General features: G+C 43.1%; 1 protein-coding gene across 1 annotated transcript in view; it reads right to left on the bottom strand.

The window, feature by feature from the left end:
* Positions 1-424: 424 nt before the first annotated feature.
* LOC104123373 (LIM domain containing preferred translocation partner in lipoma) overlaps positions 425-22,308 on the bottom strand; it is a 337,288-nt gene continuing 315,404 nt past the window's right edge. The window contains exons 12-14 of the mRNA XM_035891237.1: positions 16,788-16,966; positions 13,467-13,587; positions 425-11,680 (exon numbers count right to left, since the gene is read on the bottom strand). Of these exons, the coding sequence (XP_035747130.1) occupies positions 11,552-11,680; positions 13,467-13,587; positions 16,788-16,966 (429 nt within the window). The 3' untranslated portion in view covers positions 425-11,551. The remainder of the gene's footprint in view (positions 11,681-13,466; positions 13,588-16,787; positions 16,967-22,308) is intronic.

Raw genomic sequence — 22,308 nt, 5'->3', positions numbered from 1 at the left:
GGCAGGCCAGTTCTTTTTCTTATTCAAGGCGGCTTTGCTCTCTGGGCTGTCACGCTGCTGGCACAGACCTGCGGAGACAGGACTTCCCGCACTTCAGGGGAACGCTGAAGTGGGGCTATTTTTTTAAACATCAAACTATTCCTGTTCACCATACACTCTGCTTCCAAAAATAAAACAAGCATCCGAATCTTTAAACAAGCGGATGGACCCTTTAACATTTCATAACAACGTTTTAAACCTGGGGTAGGAGGGATGGGAACAGGAATACATTTTCTTACTTAGGGGAAATAATGAAGAAACCAGTGTTTCTGGGTATGAAATGCTGGGTAATAACAAATCAGAGGTCTGTTGCTGAGCCAGTTCTGCCAGCCAGCCCCTGTGAGACAGAGACAGGGTGTTTTGGTTTTTTTTTTTTTTTTTTTTTTTTTTTTGCACTGATGAACTTAAAATGAAAGGAGGGGCAATACATGGGAAGGAAGAGGGTAGACAGGTACATGGCATGGAAATGACTTGCCTGGAGCAACCACACGAGTAGGCAGAAAAACAGCAAACATAACCTGTTTCCTTATTCCCTTAGCCCTGTTCCCAAAACTAGTTTGGGAATGAATTGGGGGAAAGGGGAGGAGGGAGCAGCAATTTGAACATGGCAGATGCTCCAGTTTAAACCCTATCTTCCCAAAGAGGAACCGAGGGTGGGGGCAGGGGGGATGGCTATTATTAATGTCCTTCCGTATATAGCAAAGCAGACATCCTGCATAATGGCAACACAATACATCAATAATAGCCCAAGAATAGCTTCCTACCGTTTTTTTTCCCCTGACAGTTAGAAACATAAAGAGAAAAATCAAGCTGCTGAGATAAATAGCTGAGTCTCCACCCCCACCTCAAATTGCCTTGGCATATTTTAAGAGATAAATGGTTCTATGAGAAATTTAAATAGCTTTCTCTTTTCATTTTTGGCAGCTGCAGGAACTGGGTCAGGTGTAGAAATTATTAATTTCGAAGCCTGAAAAACCCATGTTTGAAAGTAAGTTTTTTTTCTTTTAAAGCATCAACTTTCTTAGAAGTAGAGTTAGAAAAAAATTAAAAAATAATTGAGGTTTTTTTTTTTTTTAACAGAGGTCAGACCAAAAATAATTAAATAACAGTGCAAGCTGCAGAAAAGGGACAATTTGCATAACAGTTTAATGGACATTAAAAGTATCCGTAGTGGATTGTTAGTATTTTTTTGCATAGAGCATAGTATTTGTATAGTATTTGCACAATGGCTTTCGTTCCTCTTGATCAAACACAGCACTGGAACTATGCCTTGGAAAAAAAAAAAAAAAAAAAAGACTGAGGGGCACCATTCTGTAGTTTTACCCTAACTTTAGTGCATGTTTCCAAAGAGACAAGAGATTACTGCCAGGCTGATGGGCACTGAGTATTTTCACAAGGAGCCCATTTACTCATTGCCAGGTCTCTGGATTGACACCCCAGTGCACTGATCTGCCTGAGGCTGCGCTCGTTGCTGCTCCGAGCTGGTGAACCTGGTACTGAACTACGTGTAAATCACTGCCTTCCTCCTTCCACCCAAATGACTCTTGCTTTACCATTGATACCAGGATTTGTAGCCCAGCTTCTCTGCATGATGCCAAAAGCCCTCTTGTGCCATATGTGGAAGGATCTCTTTGCAACCATAAACCCCTGAATCTTACAGAAAAGAAAGGTCAAATCTTGTAGAAACTACTCTGAACAAAGAAATGCTGATGTATCAACTCCCTCACCAGGCAGTATGCTAGTTATGACCTGTAAAAAGTTCAAATTTCCAGTCCTACAAAGACCTCACGATCTTGAAAGACACGCAGTTGGCATGCAGCCCACTCCGGTGCATGGCTGGGAGAATCCCCCCTATTCCCCATGCTCTGTTCTGTATCCCAAATCAGGTGGATACCTGAGAAGGAGGAGGACTCCCTTGTTTAGACTTGCTGCACCTCTGCAGGGCTCACGGCTTATCCTCTTCTTCCCGTAGTGACCAATCAAAAATTTAAAAGGTGACAAAGACACAGATGTAAATAGAACTGCAGTGCCTAGAAAGCCAGAGCACAGATAGGATCAGAAGACAGACTGTAATTACAGGCCCTGATACTTATTACATAGGCCAGTTGTGCTACACGAGCCTTCGGTGGAAACTTCCTGTGTAATTAATAAAGGAGAAACAGAATACTTTTGCAATCACTTTTCTAGCTTTCACTGTGGGGGTCCAATCCTGCCATCCTGGATTAGCTCTAATCATAGCCAATCTTTCACTGCATAAACTGAAGGCATCTGTTCTGCAAGACTGGAAAAAGAAAAAAAAGAGAAGAAAGAAAAAAGGAAAAAACCCTCATTGCAAACCTACACCATGCAATCAAGAAGGAAAGGAAATCGATCCTGAAAACCCCCACCCAGATTGTAATCTGACAATGTTTTCAAGGCATCTGGCAAAAAGGAAGAAGAAAGAAGAATGCTATGAAATATTTAAAATCCTACTTCTGTCAGGAATACATGAGAGGGGAAAGGTGAGTTTGAAAGGGCTGCATTATTTGTAAGCCAAAACCTGAAAGCACCACGTTTTGCATAGGAGCATGAGATGCCCTTGGCCGAGCCAGAGCGGTCCTGAGAACAAGTACCAGGCGCTGATTCAACAGGGACTGGCATGACAAAGTCAAGCCTGTGTGTGAGCAGGACCAAAGAAGCTGTCCCGCACACTGTGATATGTACCATGGGACGTCAAGTGTAAGGCAAACAAGAGAGTTAGTAATACAGTAAAATAGCTGCGTGTTTGCAGCCCGTAACCGATCCTCCTCATCTAAAGCTTCAATTTTTCAACGGATTTTCAACGGCATGGGAAATAGGGCATCCCCAAGGGAGGATTTCTCCTAAAAGCACTTCTCTTACTGCCGAGACTCTTACAAAGAGGAAAGGGGAAATTACCCTGTGAGATCCGAGATGCACTGAATGGCACTTTGCTTTGCTCCTGGACCCGGGATCTTGCCCTCTCCGTTCTCAAATCCCCACTGGTGTGGAGCACCTTGGCAGAAAGATCTCAGCCAGGCCCAACCACTGGGCTAATCCCAACCTGCATCACAAAAAGCAGGCACAGAAAGAGGCTGGACATGCCCAGCTCTCATAAAAAGGGGAGCAGTCAAGCAGACAGTCAGGAGTTACGCTGCTCGCCTCTGCCTTTGCCTTGGTCACATCCACCTGCCTGCTGTACAGTTCCAGGAGAAACCATAAAAGACTTCAGGACAAGCACCGGGCATACAAATGGGATCAAAATGGTCCTGAAACACTGAAACAAAAGACACTTTGGAACAAAACTGGCACAGCCACAATCCCCACAACGCTTGTGTAAGATAGAAAGAAAGAATCCCTAGAATGTATTTATCAAAAGCCATTTTATGCAGATTTTTCCTTCTGAATATTTAAAACATGGTGAATATTAAACTTCAGAGATTCTTAATACGTTCCAAAGCCCCACGGACCTTTGAAATGCTAGCTCATCAATATGCAACATCTAATCTTGTCAAAAAAAAAAAAGGGGGGGGGGAGAGAAGAAAAGCTATTCATCCTCTGCACATAGAGGTTACAGTGAGAATCCCAAGGAAAAAAAAAAACCTTCCAGCATCTTATGCAATAAGTTAAATTTACTCTGGTTGGGAAAGTTTCACTTTCTGCAAGAGAGAAAGTGCCTGTACGTGCATTGCTGCTGGAAGCTTCTTCTGAAGTGTGAGGCTGAAACTGTGTAGCTGCATTACAGTAAGTAGTTTATTAAAAAAACCAAGGCTTGTGGCTTTGCATCCTGTTCCAGTCCAATGTAGTCTCAGGATCCCCTCTCCAGAGGCCAGCAGACAGTGCGCCACCTAAAAATCCATTCTAGTCCAAAATGCTGTGGTTGAAATGGCTTTGCTTGTTTATAAAGTTTAGTGTTTCATATCGCTTGCATCTGACCTTCAGCAGAAAGAAAAGCTCAGTTAAATTGTGCAAATATGTACCACATGGGAGCAAGGGAAGGCAGCCAAAAATGCTGCACGAGCTTTTGCAGGGCTGCAGCCTTTCAGGAGCACCAGTGAGAGGAACTGGATGAGAGGCCAAATTGATACAGTCTCCAGGCAGGAGCTTAAAACACCATGACATCCAAATTCACAAAGAAAATGTTCTGTTACCGCAACCCCAAATTTCCTGCACATGAAAACAGTGTTTTCTTTCATCTTTAGGAGATGCTCATTCTATAATCCGACATTTAAAAATGAACAAACAAACAGGAGTCAGCTGACAAAGGGTTCTTGCTGGTGAATGGAAGTAGGTCACTGAGTATTTTGCCTTTACGGTCTGGCTTAATATTAGTGTTGTACACAAAACAGTAACAAAGCTGCACTGGAGACAAGGGAAGACTCGAATTTTGTCTTTTCTATGAAAATTAGCATTAATATTCTGCATTAATACGCAATGCCTCCTCAGTACCCCATATCTGGTTATTTAAAAAAACCCCAACCCATGAAGCAAACCACACACTAAATTCAACGACAAAACCCCCTTACTGGTCAGCCTGCACTTAAAGACATCTAAGTATGAGTAATCGGGCAGAGAGGAATTTTCCTGAAGGAACATAAAAGAAAATGAAAGCTCTACATACAAGACCAAATAAAACCTTCTGTCTCTCACGAATGCAAATTCTGGCTGCCCTTTTACACAAACATACTAAAGGAATAAAACTGGAGGAAAAAATAAAAGAGGAAAACCTAATAAATTCATTTTTGGAGAAAAAAATACTTAAAAACAAACTATCCTTCAAACAAATTTCTTCATGATAAATCCCTGCAATCATGTGGTTCTAAATTACATGGTTAAATATGACTGAAAAAGTAAGGCACAATTTCATAATAATTTTAAAAGCAATAATTATAATCATTCTCTTTGATATCCATGTGGCAGGCCACTGATACTATGGATGCACAAAACTACTTGATTAAAGATCTGGAAAAGTTTTTCCGACTACTAGCTAAGACTCACAATACCTCTGTCAAGTAAGTAACATAACATCTTCACTGCAAAGATGAGTGCACGTTGAGCAAATGGAAAAAGTGGGTAAGAGAGCTGCTTGCGGATGAAGGGAGGCAGAGGCAAAGAAGTAGAGACACCCCAAGGGTCATGTTCCGAGCGAGGGACTCTGGCCCCTGGAAATGTAAAGGTAATGCCACCGCCTGGGGCTTCTGTTTCCTTCCTCATTTTCTAAAGAATCTAGGTATAATGAGAAATGTGCACGAACAGCAAAATTTTAAAAAAAGTTTGAACCGAGTGCTCTTGATACCAGTGATCAGCCCCATTGCTTCCATGCGTAACGTGAAGCCAAAGAGAGCAGGAACACATAGCCAGGAGTAAAGCCCAGTGGGGGTTAAGTAGCAACGCTCAGTATTGCAGCCTGCATTTCCACTTAGCTGTAGCCCCACAACCACCTTCTGTGTGCGTGTGAGTGCATGAGCCAGAGCGGTCTGCAAGCGTTTGAGCTTAGTGTTTTTTTAGATCACGGCAGAGAATTTCCAGGCTGACATGAGAGCTGTTCCCAGCATCCACCAGGAAACATACCAAGGTTATGGTTTTTTCCTTAGATTTTTAGATGCTGGGTGAATGTTATAATTTCACAAGTTTAAAGTCTACTCTCTCTCATGCTCCAAATGCCAGTCAGGCAATCGACTGTTGCAAATTCAAAATTGAAATGCTGAAGAAGCCAGGTAGTATTTCTAGAAATATTTAAGGAGAAATGGCATTCCCAAGCCCAGAAGGGTATGTGGAGATGAAGTTCAATCAAGTATCTCTTGATCTTCCCAGCAGTTCCCATAATGTGCTTACATTCTTCAGTAATTTCAGGGGGAAAAAAAAAATACCAACCCAACGAAGAAAATTGCAATTTCTACAGAACAAGACCCTAGCATTGTCCATAGCCAGACACTCCATGGCTTTAAGACAGGAAATAAAAATGAACCCAACAGAAGTAACACTGTTATTTTAAGAAGAGTCACATTATTTGGATTGTTCTAACAAAGGAAACAGTGACTTCAAAGTTAGCAAAACTAGTTAAAAATAGGGAAAAAATATCTTCTGAAATGTTTCAAAGCTTTTTTTATTTCGCCAGGTCCAATACTGAACCATTTCCCAAGAACACATGTGCTTGTGTTTAAATAGAATTTTTATCCAAAGAAGTTTTCAAAATCGTCACAGAAACTCTAATTTACCAGCAGAAGAAACCCAAAACTACAAAAAACTGAGAAGACATGGGTTTTTGAGAAAAGAAAATATTTGCTAAGAATTCTGAAATTTATTTAGATAAAAATTCAACATGGTTTTAATTATAATAGCAAGAAAAGAAACGGTTGTGGATAACATTGCAAAATGAGACAATATGAGATTATCTCATTAAAAATACCGGCCCTTCTGACATCACAGAATTTAGTGTAAAAATTGTGACCAGCTCTCCTGGAAATAGTGTTGTCACAGCTCACTCTTAGTTTATACTTTACTAACCTCTCGATAGTACTCAGTAGTCCCTGCTATCCTTTGGCAACAAACCCTCGGTTACCATCACTAGTGTTTCCTCATGGGAATTTCACCACAGTGAGATTCTTCAGCACATCTCTCCCTGCTCGCCCTGACTTACAGCATCGAAGTCAATATAAGATGTAGTCAACCCAACTCGGAAAACAAATAGCAAATCAACATGATGAACCACCGCAGGAACCGGCTATCAACAGAAAACAGTTACAAACTCAAATCCTTTCTGCGCCATTCAGCTGAAGCACCAGGGTGTCTAACATTTATGTCTGATGCTGGAGGAGGGCAAAGACACAGAATTTCCCTCAAGGACCTTCTCTTGGGTCCTGTTACCCCTTGGCTGCTGGACTTTCTCAAAATCAAAAGGTACCAGGATTTATCAAAACTAAGCTAGGCTTGGCTGACTGTGGCCAGGCAGCAGCCACAAGAGGTTCAAAGAGATTTCAGTATGACTTGTTGCATATTCTCTTCAACAACCGCCCTTTCTCTAAAAGACACTTTTTTCTCATTCTTCTCAGGCACATTTTGCTGATAGGCAGAAAGTCAGCTTAAGGCCTGTGTCTCATGAAAGTCTTGCTCCTGCCATCAGAATGAACGCCGTTGTGTAGAGTTCACTATGATAAACACTTTGGTACTCCCACACCTCTATGATTAAGTCATTACCCAAGTGTTTCACAGCCGTGATAAAAATCTAAGAATTAAAATATTACAAAAACAAAATTAAAGGTGCATTATCTGATAAGCTAAGGCAATGGTGTTGCTTTCTGTTTTTAAAAGCAACATTCAGGCAATGATTAAAATGAGTGACAATAAACCCATCACATTCACAAAATACTGCTGTTAGCCTTGGGGAAACGCTTAAGGATGGGGTTGTAACCAAGGCAACCCAATCTTCTGGAGAAAGTTTAAGTAGACAGTTTTAAAGCCACGGTTCAAAGATACAGTAAATCTGGCTGTAGGGCTACTTGTGACATATGGAAAGTGCCACAGCCACTCGACACGAAGCACTGATCTTGTAATAACTCACCCTCCTGTTGTCCAAATGCTACGTTGGATCAGTCACCAGGTGCCCTCCTGCAGCTGGCATAAGGGCAACACAGGAGACATTCCACGCGTTCTGGGTAATTTGACAGAAATTTGACTGTGCCCCCAATCCTACCCAGATCAAATGTGTATGTCTGGGTGATACAGAATCAGTCTGGTATTAGTGACTGCATATCCATGGCTTATGTCACACCATGCAATGGCTTTAAGCCTGTGCTTAAACAAACCCCATGGGCTTAAGTATTTTGCTAAATTAGAACCTGATCACAGACCCTCCTGGGCCCTGTCTGGCCACACAAATCGTGGGATCAGGCCCTACTTGCCAATAAACGCTAGACAAAGCCAAAGCAGCGTATGCAAAAACTCTGCAGACCTGAAGAGAAAAGTCTGTGTGATCTTCCAATTCTCTCCGAAAGGAACAGTTTGGACATTACCACAGCCACAGAGAATGTGAATTTTTGTCATAGCTAAGAAGTGCACCTTAAGAAAAGCAAGGTCTCTTTGGCAAAAAGACTCCTTCTTTGGAACAGATAAAACAGGATATATTATAAATATGTGATAAATATTGTGATGAAGCAATATCCCAGTGGTTCTTAATTGCAGTACTATTGAGATAAGTCCACCAGCATTTCCTAATTAAATCCTGAAGCATCGGAGGGGAGATTTCCATACACATGTGAGTGATGAGAGCCTCTGTGATGTATATACATTTATGCAATATATTCTGAATATATTTATAGCAATTTTAGAAGCCAAAACCGCATGCATTACAGAAAACAAAGAAAAGTGTTTTGGAAGCTCACTCCTTCCAACAGGCAGATGGCTTTGGTGTTTCAGGGGTGAAAACAAAAGCGTGATAATACCTTTGCCCAGCTGTGTCAGGCCACAGTACTTCAAATATCAATCTTTGTCAAACACCTTCCATCCATGGAGTATTTAATGCTTGAAAAGTTTGGCTCTCGCCTCCCTGCACGCCAGCCCAACTCACCACAGCACCCTAATAACACAGAGGATTCAGATCTAGATCTCCTGGCTGGCCCTTAGCTTTGAAACGGGCTGGAATCCCAAACCTACATACCAGCAAGCTTTTCTGGAAAGAGAAGACAGAACTCCAAAAATCAGTAGTTTGGGCCAATCTGTGATTAGTTAAATTCCCATAACGTCCCTGGGAAGCTGGAAAGAAGCCCTCTCATGCAGAGGGCAGAAGACGAGAAGCCACATGACTTGCTCCAAGTCCAGCGTATGGCAGGGCCATAAACTGCCCAAAGGCTCTGGACTTTGGTCCTCCTTAGTCTAGGCCATGTTCTGCAGGAAGGTGCAATAGCTCATTCCCATCAATTACCCCAGTGTTACTCTGGATAGTCTTGTCAGCCACTTGATTTAACACTAACAAGAATAAGGAAGATCAGAGCTACATTTGTTGCCTGATGAATGGCAACCGAGTGCTTGCAGAGATGTAAAATCCTCCACAGGGATACAATAGTGCCAGCAACCCCAGCTCTGACCTCCCGTGTTTTTGTAGGGTTACTTCAAACGAGATTTGCTCAATAGTTGCGAGGTTTGTCTGACTGGTGGTGGTGCAGACTACATGTAAAGAAGCGAGCTCAGAAGTACCTTACGTGCCACAGTTCAGGAACCAGGATCCCAGATGGAATCTGGCAGGAGTCACAGTGCAAAAAAATATGTTTATGTCTGAGGCAGTAAAATTCTTGAAGGCCAGGGTAGAAGTCTACTGCTTCAGCACAGCCACTATGGTAGAGAACGATTTCTTTTGCTTAATGATGCCACCCTTCTACAAAGAAGGATTCATTCTGAGCTGTGAATTTTGGGAATCTTCCCTGACACCAGTGGAGTTTGCCAGCATATAAACCGTGTAAGGAACAGAGGTTTCAGACTGGTATTTCTGTATTTGAATTTACTGTATACAGCTAAAGCTATTAAATTTCACAGTGCTCTTCCATAAAGGTTAGTGCTAAACTGAAAGGAAATGCGCCATTTGCAGGAGCTGCAGTGAGTATCTCATTTTTTCGTCTTTGTTTCCTATCGGTCTAGCTCATCTAACTTTTCTTTCCTTTTTAGCATTAGTGGGTATAATTATATCAGGCTTCTGTTAGGGAGAATAAAGATGAAAGCACCACATTCTTATTGTTTTTCAGTGGGTGCGTGAAAAAAATTCTTATAATTTACTCTTGAAGAGTGCCAGTTTGTCACTTATATGGTCAATCAGCCTGCAACTGTTTCAGTTCTGCTTCTTAATTTGTTAAGTGCAAAGAAAGGTATTTTCTTTGATTACATCTGCAAATAAGATATTAATGTCAATTCAGTGATATGAAAATTATTCCCTCACTATGTAATTTGCACCTTAGTTATTATGGGTTTCATGAACATGAATATTATAGCTGCTCAGAATGCTGTGGATTTCTAATTTTTTTTTTAATTAACCAAACTAAAAACAACCCCACCAACATGAGGAAAAAAAAAAGATAATCTGTGCCCAGCTTTTATTTACCTTGGCATAAGTATTAATTCTGGACAGAAGATGAAAATGCTGCTGCTGGCCTAGCACTCTCCTGCAAAGACATTTCACCAAAGGGATGTTATAAGAGGCTAGGATGAAAATGAAAGAGGAAAAAAAAAATGATTACTTTTTGGAATAGCACAGAGAAGGGTTTTAATACCTTCTTTTAGCTTTCTTAAGATACAAACTGAACAACAGCATGTATTTAGGAGGATCCTTTTTGCTGTTGCTGAAATAAGATCCTTAATTTTTTTAATGAGAACTCCAGATCACGCACGTTAACACCAGAGAAATGTATATCCCAAGGCTTGATTCAATCCCTGTTATAGTTGAAGGAAAATCCTCCCTTTGCAATAAACAGGAGATGGAACAAGACTCTATTGCTTAAACGTCTACCCAGAAACCAACACTGCCAGTAGTCCCACTAGACTGGGGTGTGTGAAAGAGTGGCATAAGATTTTTTTGAGCATCGCTTTGCACTGCAGTTCTATGTAGTCTTTTTTTTTTAACCACTGGGATTTTAAAAATGTGTTTCCAGCCCCACATCCTTGAAAGACCTTCTCAACGGACATGATCAGCTTATACCGCTGGTAAATCAAAAGCACATTCTGTGTGTGTAGTGTGTGTAGTGTACAGTGTGTGCAAGCTCATATCTTTCTGTGCTTGCTCATACATTGTGGATTGGAAGCATCACTACTGAATAAATTTATGCAATAGCAAAATACAATTTCATAAGAAAAAGAAAATCTCTATTGAACTGGAAGGGAATGGAGACAAGTAAGGGCCTAAGAAAAAAACAAATCTGTATCCCAAGGATGCAAGGTCACACCTACACTCTCAGGTGCAGTGCAGTTGAAGTGGCATTGTCTGTGTTGTGATGAGAGGAGTGCTGGGTCTGCTCTCAACACCTTCAAGGGCAGTGGAGCTACTTCTGCTGGTGATGCAGATCCTACTGAAGTCAAAGGGAAGTTCCCCTGGACTTCAATGAGAGCTGGTCAGGTTCTCAAACTAACTTGGGAGAGAGAACTAGCTCAGCCATCTCTCACCTTCTACCTTCATGTACTTCTTAAGAGACAGGAACCAAACACAAGTATAGTTAGGACCATGTCCAGACCTCCTTCTACAGGCAGATAACTTAGGTGCTGTGACCACTTATCTCCATCAGCTGCAGAGGCAGCAGTGGTCTGACTCACTCACCACCCTCCTGAAAAGTCACATCTAAATCAGGTGCCTGTCATGGGCAGTCTGAACACGGCCTCTCTGAAACTGCCCTCTTGTTCCAAGGCCTTCCAGTTTTACTTTTTTTTTTTTTTTTTTAAAAAAAAAACACAGAGATTCAGACCCTAGGCTGGAAAGAAATCATGCAAAGCTTGTGCAATATCCCCCAACAGGCATCCTGGGGAGGGTCACAGTCGATACTCAGAGATCAGTGCTGGCCTTGGCAGTTAGAGCCTGGATCCGAGCAGAGTTGCAGGTCTTGCAAAGGATGTGCCCGTCCAGAGGGTAACAGCCCTGATTGTCCCCTTCAGACAGGAGGCCGCCACAGTCCTAGAAAAGAGGTAGACAGAAAGGGGGAAGTAAATGAGAAAGAAGAACAAGATTAATGGAAGAATCTATTAGTCAAAGAAATTCTCTCCTCGCTCTCCACCTTGTAACAGGATCCAGCCTGAGTCAGCGTAAAGCATGAAGCTGAGGTACGTGATGTCTTTCATGATTAAGCCATTTCCTGATAAGAGACAATGCTGCAGAGAAGATGGGTTCCCAAGCTCTCTGCTGAATTTAATCCAATTGAAAATAAAAGGAGATTATTCCCTTCACATTTCTGAGGAAGGAAAAGTCTTTAGCATCAGAGAAAACATCAAACTTAAGCACATATTTATTAATGCAAAAAAGGATAAAAAAGCAGCATCCCTGGGGAAGGAAGTTTGGTACCAATATCAGACTACAGGTAATCTCCTTCAGAAGAGTTAATGCCACAAAGATATAGCATCCATTCCAGGGGTGACAGCTAAGCAAACTCCCTGTCTGTCTCCCTTTACCAGAACTGTCACCTGTGTTTGTATTGCAATTGGCCAAAAGGTTGTGGCTGAAAGGAGGGTGTCACTGAGACAGGCACATGGAAGCCCCACTTAAAAGGCCCAAAACCTGCTCCAGAGACCTCAGCCTCCAAGTATGCAGGGCTAAGTTTAGCTGCTAGGAAAGTTGGGAATTATCCCTCACTGGGTGATCAGGCAATCACTTGGCCAAAGACTACTGATGGAGCTGTGGTGAAGGGATTATGGCTTGCTTAGAGGCCATGCCTCTTTGTCATAAACCTGTGTTTGTAAATACACCTGGCATGCAAGTGGTGGACAGAGGAACATAATTCTTGTTTCTTTTGAGAGAGTTGAGGCACACAGAGATCAAAGCTGAGTGAGTGTCTGTGCCCTGGGCTCCCACTGCATCTACTTCTGACGTTCATGTGCGTGAAGCCTAGGTATCTCAGCAGCCAGCATGGGCTCTACACAATTTAGTATAGGAATGTCCTAGAGTCTTTAAAAAATTGGGCCTAAGTAATGGGCTGATATGTACCCTGGAAGCCAAGGTCAGATTGAGAAGTGAACCAGATGCCTCACATCTCAGCCTAGACCTTTAAGCCTTAGTCCATCCTTCTTTCTGGTTAAAGTTACTAAAGCCTGCAACTGTGATAAGAAATACATTTGGTGTCATTTTCTTACCCTGCCATCTGGCTGATGTATTATCCAACAAATAACGCTTGCATTGAAGAATTCTTGAAGGTTCCCTAACACAGCTGTTCCCACATGTTAATTGCTTTAAGGTGATTTTTCTTCTCTGTCTTCAGATTCTTACCATCAAAATTATATGAAGTGCATAATGAAACTGAACAGGAAAGTACCACAAAAAGCATTGCACAGAACAAGAATGATCATGTTTATGTGTCCATTAAAATTCTTCAACCCAGAGCCATATGTTGAGTTTCCTGTACAATCTTGCTCAAATTCTAATACGCATTAGCTTTCATTTTAAGACCATAAACATGAGCAACGTTTGTGTCCAAGCTATAATTTACGATGTTCTCAAATATTAAGCTCTAATTACCTGAGTCACATTCTCTTGCTCTCCTAATGAACCTGTTATAAACAAGGGACCTGATTTTCTTCTCATTTGCGCCAATATAAATGAGGAAAAATTCCTCGCATGCTGAAGTCAATGAAGTAATTTGATTGTAGAGCCAGTGTTACAATAGGGTATGCCTGTCGTGTGTATAACACGAGGCAGTGATGAAATTAAGCCAACCTTTGCTTTCTGTCCTTCACATGATTAGAATACTAACCTCACACCGGTAGCACTGGACATGGAAGTCACGATCCAAGGCGACAATGCGTACAGTCTCCTCTTGTCCTGGGGCCGGCATGATGGGCTCCTTACACACTGAACATCTCGGTGCAAATTTCCTGGAGAAAGAAGAGACTGTCCCAGTCATTCTCAAACTCAGAGTGAAAGTTTTTGTTAGCTGCAGCAGCAAGCCAGAAATGTGTGCATTTGTACAAACACACACACGTATATGTACACATGTGTCATGGTTTGCAGCTTTGCACAGCTGCCTCCTTGGAAAGAAGACAGGAAGGAGCACTTTGGTCTTACAATGCAACTTCACGCTTGCAGGCTATTAAAAAGCATTTTGCAGACTGTTAGGAGAGGACTTCAAGAATATCTGACAGGCAGCAAAGCATATTCTGCTTGCCCTAATTAACAACTAAAGTGCCTGTTGAATGACCCACAATCGTTGGCACCTATGCACTGCTGCAGCCCCCAGCCTAACTCTAAGAAAGTCCATGCAATTCCTAAGGTTAGAAAGATGACTAGGATCTGCTTCAAGAGCATCTCTTGAAATAAATATAAAAATATTAAAAATTGGAGCTTGGAACAAATAGGTGAAAAGTCTTAATAGAGATAGTAAAACGATTTGCCTTACACTACGCTAATTTGTTGAGGTTTATCCCATCCATTTTAAACTTCTGAGCCATCTTACCCACTTATGCACACAGGAGCATGCTCCTGGCTGTGCTCGCTCTCAAACAAGAAGCCTCAGGGCAATTTTGACTAGCTGCATTTTCTAGCTAAAACCAACTCTCAGTTACCTATTAGTGGGTTGCCCAGGCTTAAAAGGGAACAGGTCTGGGTGCAGAGACACCGACACTCTCTCTTCCACAGTCAGCCTGAGTCAGAGTTGTATGGTGACAACCATTTGCTGCATGAAGGGACCTGGCTTAGTCAGGTCAGGGATCAAGAGGAGCACAGACCTTTCTTTTTCCCCTTGTAGTGCCCACTGTATGCCTGTCTGCCTAATTCACATATGTTCTGCATTAGCTCTGGTTTTGCTCCCCCCAGTTACCCATGAGAAGTGACCATCTCTGCTCCCAAGCAGGTGGAGATGCTTGAGAACATTTAGCCTATGCTGAATCATTATTTGCTGTTTTGGTTCAAAACCTACGGGTACCAATTCCCTGGCTGGAAATTCTGCTCACAAAAAAAGAAACTTGTACCTACAGAATCTGCTGCCATGTAATGTGAGCCGGGGTCACAGCCTATGGAGTGACAGAGGGCAATGCTTATGGCAAACATCAGAACATGAGGAGATCAAAGGCCCTTCTCTTCTGAAATGCCTAGGAAAGATTGGCTCTGCCACCCAGCCTGTCACATGAACCACCTCAGAATTAACTAGCTTAGAAAAGAAAAAAAAAAAAAAAATCTATCTGTCCTAGGAATAAAGAAAAATATTAATTTCACTGTCAGCAGATGAAAGATGTCTGTATAGCTGCGATCTAACGAAAAAATGAATTAAACAGTGGCTATAGTGAGTGCTCTGAAAAATAACTTAAATGGATCATGATATGACCGGAGCTGTAATCGCAGTTAATTATATGCTGCTTCATGCAAGCGCTTCCTTGTGCCATTTAGCTCAAATGTGATGCTTAAAAGTACTTCAGCATTTCTCTGTCCAGGCCACTGTGGGTAGGTAGTTCATTATGAGCCAAATATTAACTCCCAGGACCCAGAAATGACTCCTGCAGATTTCAGGGGATGTGGATGTGCCACTGTGGGACCCAAGCTCAGGGGGTAGCTAAGGGACAGTGTGAGCATCAGGTTCAGTTCTGTTATCAAGAGGATGCGCAAGATACAGAGCACTCAACCTCCAGACCAGGAGGACATGCCATCCCTGATCAATTAAAACTGGGCTGGCTGAAGTGCTGCTAAACCAGCGGCTGGCCAAAGACATTCCGAGTGTCACATAACAGTTATGCTCCTGCGAGGAGCTGGGAGTTGGACTTTATGATCCTTATGGGTCCCTTCCAACTCAAGATATTCTATGATTCTACGATTAGATCTTGTGCCGTTCCTGCCATCTTCCCCTCGATCTTTCACTCTTGCCCTTTCCTTGGATTGACAGCCTCCTACTTACCACTCTCAAAGCCCTGAGGTCCATGTCCAGTCACTGCCAAAAGCCTTCAACATGGGACATCAGCTCTTGCTCCCAACCTTTCTCCTGAAGGCTTCTGAGGCCTTGGCACATGGGGCTTGGGGAAGGACCAGTCTCCAAATTGTAAGTGGGTATGAGGGAAACCCTTCAGGAGCCCGAGTGGTGCGTAAGCCTTCTGTTGGGCCTGTGCTCGGGACCAAATTTTACCTTACACACAACTGCTGGCACAGAAAAGCAAGGCAACACAGCAGCTGCCAATTAACCCAGCCTATCTGAGCTACAGGGAACATCCTCACATTGGATTTTAACATGCTAGTCGATCATGGCTGCTTCCCTTTCTGTCAAGTCAACCTCCTTCTTTGAGCTTTCAGGCCCACACACTGATGTCACTAGGCTCTAATTAATTCTACCCCCTTAGAAATTAAGAGATAAATGGTTGAGATGTAAACTCACATTTGTCAGTATTGATTTTCTCTTTTAATTGAGGGGTGTAATGTGTCTGTCTTTTCCATACAGGGAAAACATTTGTGCTCTGATTATATCTACCTGTCTTCCCTAGATTACTTGTGATGATGGGGGTGGTTGCGTGGCAGTGACAGAAGCTACTTGCAACTATACCTTTCAACTTACTTTAAATAGCAGTTTCACTATAAATTATTACCAGGGCTGTGTTTTTAGCAGCTTTAAAAAGCTAATTAGCAAGTAGAAACAAGAGGAGCTGTGAGCATCCTGTGGCCACCTAGATCCCTCTAGCTGATAAGCAAACACCTGCAGAGCACAACAGTACAGGACCTCTCTAATTGCTCAGTGGAAGGAGGAGAGAGACGCTGATGTGGAAGCGCAGGTACAGGCAATGAGGAGAAATGTGCACCTGCTGAGTGCAGGGGAAGGTGGGGGGAATGCAGAGCATTTAAAATGGAGAAACACAGAGGTTATCCATAAATTCAGATCTAAGCAAAACTGAGATCAAGCAGCACTGGCCCCTAACCAATTTATCTTGTACGCCATGATATGCCTGCTTGGAGCAAAGCTCTGCCTACTATTTCAGAGCCCTGGGAGGAAATGGCAGAGGGTTCAGGTCTCTTTGGACACTCAGAATACAAAAAAGAAGGATTTTTAGGGACAAAAGAGAAAGACAATAAGCAAAGCCACTGAGAGCAGCTTGGGACATACTTATGGAAATCCTCAATGCAGTGGATATTTCCGCCGGCATCCACAGTGAAGGGGATCCCATCCAGGCTGCGATGGCACATCACGCAGGTGAAGCAGTGGGGATGGTAGGCCTTCCCGGTGGCTCGGAGGATCCTTTCCATGATGGGCTTTGCACAGACGCTGCATTGCTCCAGCGTGTTCTGCAAACAAAACATACACAGCAGATGTGAACGCCATCTCAGCAGGGCATTTACAAACGTCAGTTGGGTTGGAGGCTGCTGCTGGTCTACTTAGAAGCTTTAGGTACTTTCTTTTAATGTCTTCTAGATAAGCACAGTACAGTCAATAACAGGTATGATAACAGCACAGGCACAGGGCTTGAGTCAAGTCTTTAGTATAGTGTGAGAACGCAAACCAGAGGCTATTCTCAGCAATTCTGATAAACCATCAGGTGGGTGTATCCGAGATGTTGCAGCTTCTGTAGCCAAAAAAAGCACACAAGGAAGTTACGGCAGCCTGCACTCCTGGGTTTTTGCCTCCAGACTGCCCAGTCTGAATGACATTTTGCAGCTGAGTTGATGAGAGACAATCTCCACAATGTGCAGTGCAAAGCTGAAGCTCAAACTCCTGGAGCTTGAGACCCTCTAACTGCTCTGTCAGTATAGCTCCCATAAAGGATCTTTATCTGCCTTGTAAGAAAAACTTGATCTACCTCTCCCACCACGGAGACCACTGTTGAGTCTGGGGAGAGAGTAAAGCAGTGTCTGCATGAAAGCATCGCAAGGACAGGAGTTCAGGATGACTTAAACTGTTCATTTATCTCTGGTCCATGATGCTTGAGATTATGACTGTGAAATGCCAGCTCTAAACCCACAATCCTTGCTGCACAGGTTTTACATGCTGGCCTGCTCCTGAAGGGCTGGAGCCAAGCCCCCCCGCCCCGATTTGGCATAGGGTCCACCAAATGATTCATCTCATTTCAACCCTCACTCACTCTTGCAGTTAGTTATAGAAATACCAAGATAATTTTGCTTCAGGTGGTTGTCTGAGCCACACCAGCCCTTTTGACATCAACTGCGCAACTTATCCTTTCAAGCCAAGCACCTGAAAGACACATGTCATGAATGGACAGTGCAACCCACCCAGGTGCAAACAATAAACCTGGGGCAATCATTTGGGTCATTTCACTGGATGTTAGGAAAGCAAACTTCACCTACTACTCTTGCTTGATGCATCTGGAGTTATCAAGTAATGTTATCAACCAGCATTTGAATCTTGGATGAGATAGAAAGTCTATGATTACAATATAGATTATGATCAAGATAGACAGAAATAAGGAAGGGGAGAAAAGAAAAGTAAAAAATCTAATGGGACAGAAATATAAAAAGCTGCTGGAAGGCAGATCATGTTGACAAACACAGGAAGGCTAAAGTTCTTTTGCTTCCTCATGCAACTAAATTCCCAGGGAAAGTAGTGCTTTGACTGACCACATTGTTATTGCTTCTTTGAGCCAATATTCTCAGGGGCAAGATCCAGCCCTTACATGTGCAGCCAAAATGTATTGTCAGGAGATGAATCACCCAGGAGCTCAGAGAGGTTACTTCTACACTCACATATTTGCAATCGGACGTATCTCTGGGCTGCAAATCACTGGTTAGATACAAACATAGAAATGCACAGGTTCATATCAGAAGATCAAAAGGGCTGTTTTTGGAAAGGTCGATATGAAAAGTCCTCCCATATGAGAACTGCCTCACACATTTGTAAAGAGAGCACAGCCAGACTAACGTTGGTTTCAGACAGGATTTTGCTTTATGCCTTGTAATAATGGGCAGGAAAGAATTATTGCTGGCCTTTCTGTCAGGTTGCTGTCACCATCATCATCATTATAACAGTAGCTGGTATGCCAGAAAAAGCAAGGTCAATAATTTTCTCTGTGGAGAAATAACCTGGCAAATTTACCGTTTTGCTTTGCATAAACAGATCACATCATCTCAGTCCATATCCACGCTGTTCTCTGTATTGCCAAGGAAGGAACGCAGCATAGCTGCAGACATCAATGGAAGATTGTGCCACTCGTAAGGCATTTTCTATGACAACTTCTGTACAGGCACAGGTATGGAGTGTTTGCCTCACCAAGTCACTACTTGCTTCGTTTCCAACAGTTGCCAACAACAGAGGCCAAGGTATGAGAACAGGGCAAGCAAAACACAGCAATTCCTTAGGATATGCTCCCAGCCTCCAGTGATTTCTGGCTTAGGGACTTCCTGAGCCAGAGCTTGTCTTCTCCATACTTTGCCTCAAGTGGATGTTTCTCCCACGAACTTTCCTGATCACTTTTTGAATTCTGATAAGCATTGAGCACTCACAACATGGCCAGGAGCCCATGGCTTACCTACACGTTGGGGGCGGATCTGCAAAGCAGTTCCCCTGGTCTGTGACCACTGCCTCTGCAACAGCGCTCCAGACAGCACCGCGGAGCTACTCAGTACTGTGAACAGAGCAGAAACCTACAGCCGCAATCCACTCTGCAAAGGGATTTAACACCAAACAGCATGGCCTGGAAATGCTTTCACTTCAGATCTGATACAACTCCTACTCAGATGTTTCCAACAGACAGAGTTTAAGACCACAAGGGATCATTACAATCATCTTGTCTGACATCTCGCGTTAACGCTGACTTTGGTGGGAGTTTTGCAGTGACCAGGACAGCAGGTAATCACACTGCTGGATTATGCCTTCAGAAAACACATCTTCTGCTCCCAAATCTCAGCTCAGTCACACTGTTTGACATTCTCGCAGCTAAGTAAGACAAGCATTTTAAATTAACCAGCTCCTGATTAAACCTTCTATACAACCTGAAAATCAGACCTGAGAAATTTATTCTTTTCATCCTTCCAAGTCTGTACCAGTGAGGAAAAACAAAGTCATTAGTTGCAGACTCCAGCTCACTCCCTGTCTGGGAGTATATTTGCTTAAGCCTCTTTCCTTGCTAGAACTCTGGCTCAGACCCTTCTCTTCAAGGTGTTACCAGAAAATGCCAAAGGGAAAGCTTCCTTGATTCACACCCATTTGACATCAGGTTGCTGTAAGGCAGGATTTGGCCTGTGGAGCTAACAGGGTTTTCTTTGATTCTTTAATCAGGTTATCCCACACGCCTAAATGCTGCCCCAGCAGCTAACAACCTGCACAAAGGTATTTCTGCACATTATGGGAATAGCATCCCTGTAGGATTATAAATTTGGCTTCATGATTTTGCTCTCTTTCACAGTTTAGCTAACTCTCCTAGCACCTCCTGGAGCTTTCAGGCCTTCAGAAAGCCAATCAAGATGAAGAAAAAACTAACAGACCTGTTTTTCTTTTCTCCCAAGCTACCATTGCCAGCCCTCTCTGTAATAAACAGGTAGAGATGAGTGCCTCTGATGAGCTACACAGAGGGCCAAAGCAAGGCAAGGAGAAGAAAGATAAGAACCAGCAAGGAAACATCAGACCTAGGGGCTGTGGTTAAATTCACATCATAAGAATGTAGACCACGAATCCAGCATGGGCCGAGGGGAAAGTTTACCATCCTTTTCCCATGAGACAAGGAGTGCCCTTCTTTTCTGGAGACACTTGCGTCTCCAAATATAACTAATGTTTTGGGTTTGAAAAGGATGGGGAAGGAACCATCCATTTCTAAATGGAAGGTTGGCTGAATGTTAAAGGCCAAGTCTAGGTCCACGTCACTTGAGGGGAGAACTGCTCATCTGTGGCAAAGAAAAAGAATCCCACTTGAGGAGAATAACGCACCCCAATATGTCAGTAAGAAAAATAATCCCAAGCAAAGATACACTAACACACAAGCAAAGAACAAACGAAATGACAAGGACATCAAGCATCAGCTTGCAAGTAAAAACTAAGAGACTTAAACATGTACAGCACAGTCAGCAGCAAAGTGGGAACAAGCTGCTTGGGAACAAGTATCTGACAGCAAGTGGTGGGGGGGAGCTGTTTGAGGGCCTCCCTGTAGCAATACTTGGCCCTTCAGAAACCACAGAAAGCCAAAGGGAGTTGCTCTGCAGATGTTAGGTTTAAACATGGGACACAAAGTGAAAATCCAAACTGCTGGGAAAGCCTTCTGGGGTGCAAGAGCCATTGAAGACTGGAAGTGGGAAGTGTTTGAATCCCCTCCTGAAAACTTCACCTCCCAGATGGAAATGCTGGCAAATGGCTTCGGTGAGCAGAGCTGCAGTGACAGCCTGTGGGCTGCAGCTCATCCTGCTTCCCCAGTGCCGTAGATCATAACCCCTCATAACGACGTTTTGGGTGACAGCAGTAATTCGCAATACAGTGCGGCACAAGGACCCTCCCACAACAACCTAGCCATGAACGCAGAAGAAAAGCCACACTGAGATTAGTCACTGCTTCTTACGTATTGGCAATTCATCTGGAGCTCTAATGAACATAAATAATCTCTCCTGCACTCTGAACAGCACATCGAGGAGAGCTCACGCACGGGGACATGAGCATGGTATAGTTTATTTTGCTGGGAGAGGGGAGGGAAGTTGCTGGAATAAATTACATTGGCAACTCATACACAGGGACATGAACTCACTTTCCGCGAGCACTGCAGAAGAAATACATGTTTTGGAGGGACTGTGCAGCAGAGATGGTATTAGCTGCGGGAATCAAAAGTGACTGTTGTGCTAAAAACAGGCACATGGTCAACTACTGTAGTTGAACTGTAACTTAGTAAAGTGTGGTAAGAGAATTGCACTCAATCTTGTGACTCCGTCCTTCATTTCCCCAGACTGTGAGGAGAGCAGAGCAGGAGACATTTTCCCCATTGTGGGATAGTTTTTGAGGCTTGAAAATGTTTCCATACTTAAGTGAAGACAGAACACTTTAATCTCAAGAAGCCTGGTGAATTTATAAACCCCAAATTAGATCAGGTCAATTGAAACACTGCACTTCAAATAATTTCAAATGGTTTCATTTAGGTTTTGGGTCTGCAAATATATAGTTGGATTATAAATTAAATATAAAGCAGACATTGGTAGAGGGGTCAAGTGTCAAGATGTAATTTCAACACTTTCAAAACCTTTTTTTTGGCATTATTTCTAGAAAAGGAAAATCCAAGACCTGATTTCCCCCCCAAAAATCCCCAGCCACTCCCAATTGCTATCTCCACAGATGGGTAAATCTTGGTAAACACAACATTTAATTCACTAATGGCCAGCATGAAATTCCCTCCTCCATATTTGAGGAGAGAATTTGGATGCATGTGAGTTCATCTTTCTCATTCAGCTTGACCAACTGGACACATTATTAGCAGTGGGTGACACTCCTTCCCTTCCTGCTGCTCTCACAGGGGAGGTCCACCAAGGGGGAGCCCTGGGGAAGCACCCTGGCCAATTCTCTCATGGTCAGGCCACATTGCCATATCTGTGTCCGCGTGTTGGGGCAAAAGACACGACCCCTGACAGCCCAAAATATTCTGGCAAAACCCCCTAACTCAGACACAGTGGTAAGCAGTGAAGGTGCTCACTGGCTGGTATAGCTG

This window comes from Egretta garzetta, unplaced genomic scaffold, assembly GCF_000687185.1.
Source record: "Egretta garzetta isolate BGI_Z169 unplaced genomic scaffold, ASM68718v1 scaffold333, whole genome shotgun sequence".
In the NCBI taxonomy this organism is placed as follows: Eukaryota; Metazoa; Chordata; class Aves; order Pelecaniformes; family Ardeidae; genus Egretta; species Egretta garzetta.
This window is presented reverse-complemented; position numbering and strand designations above follow the sequence as displayed.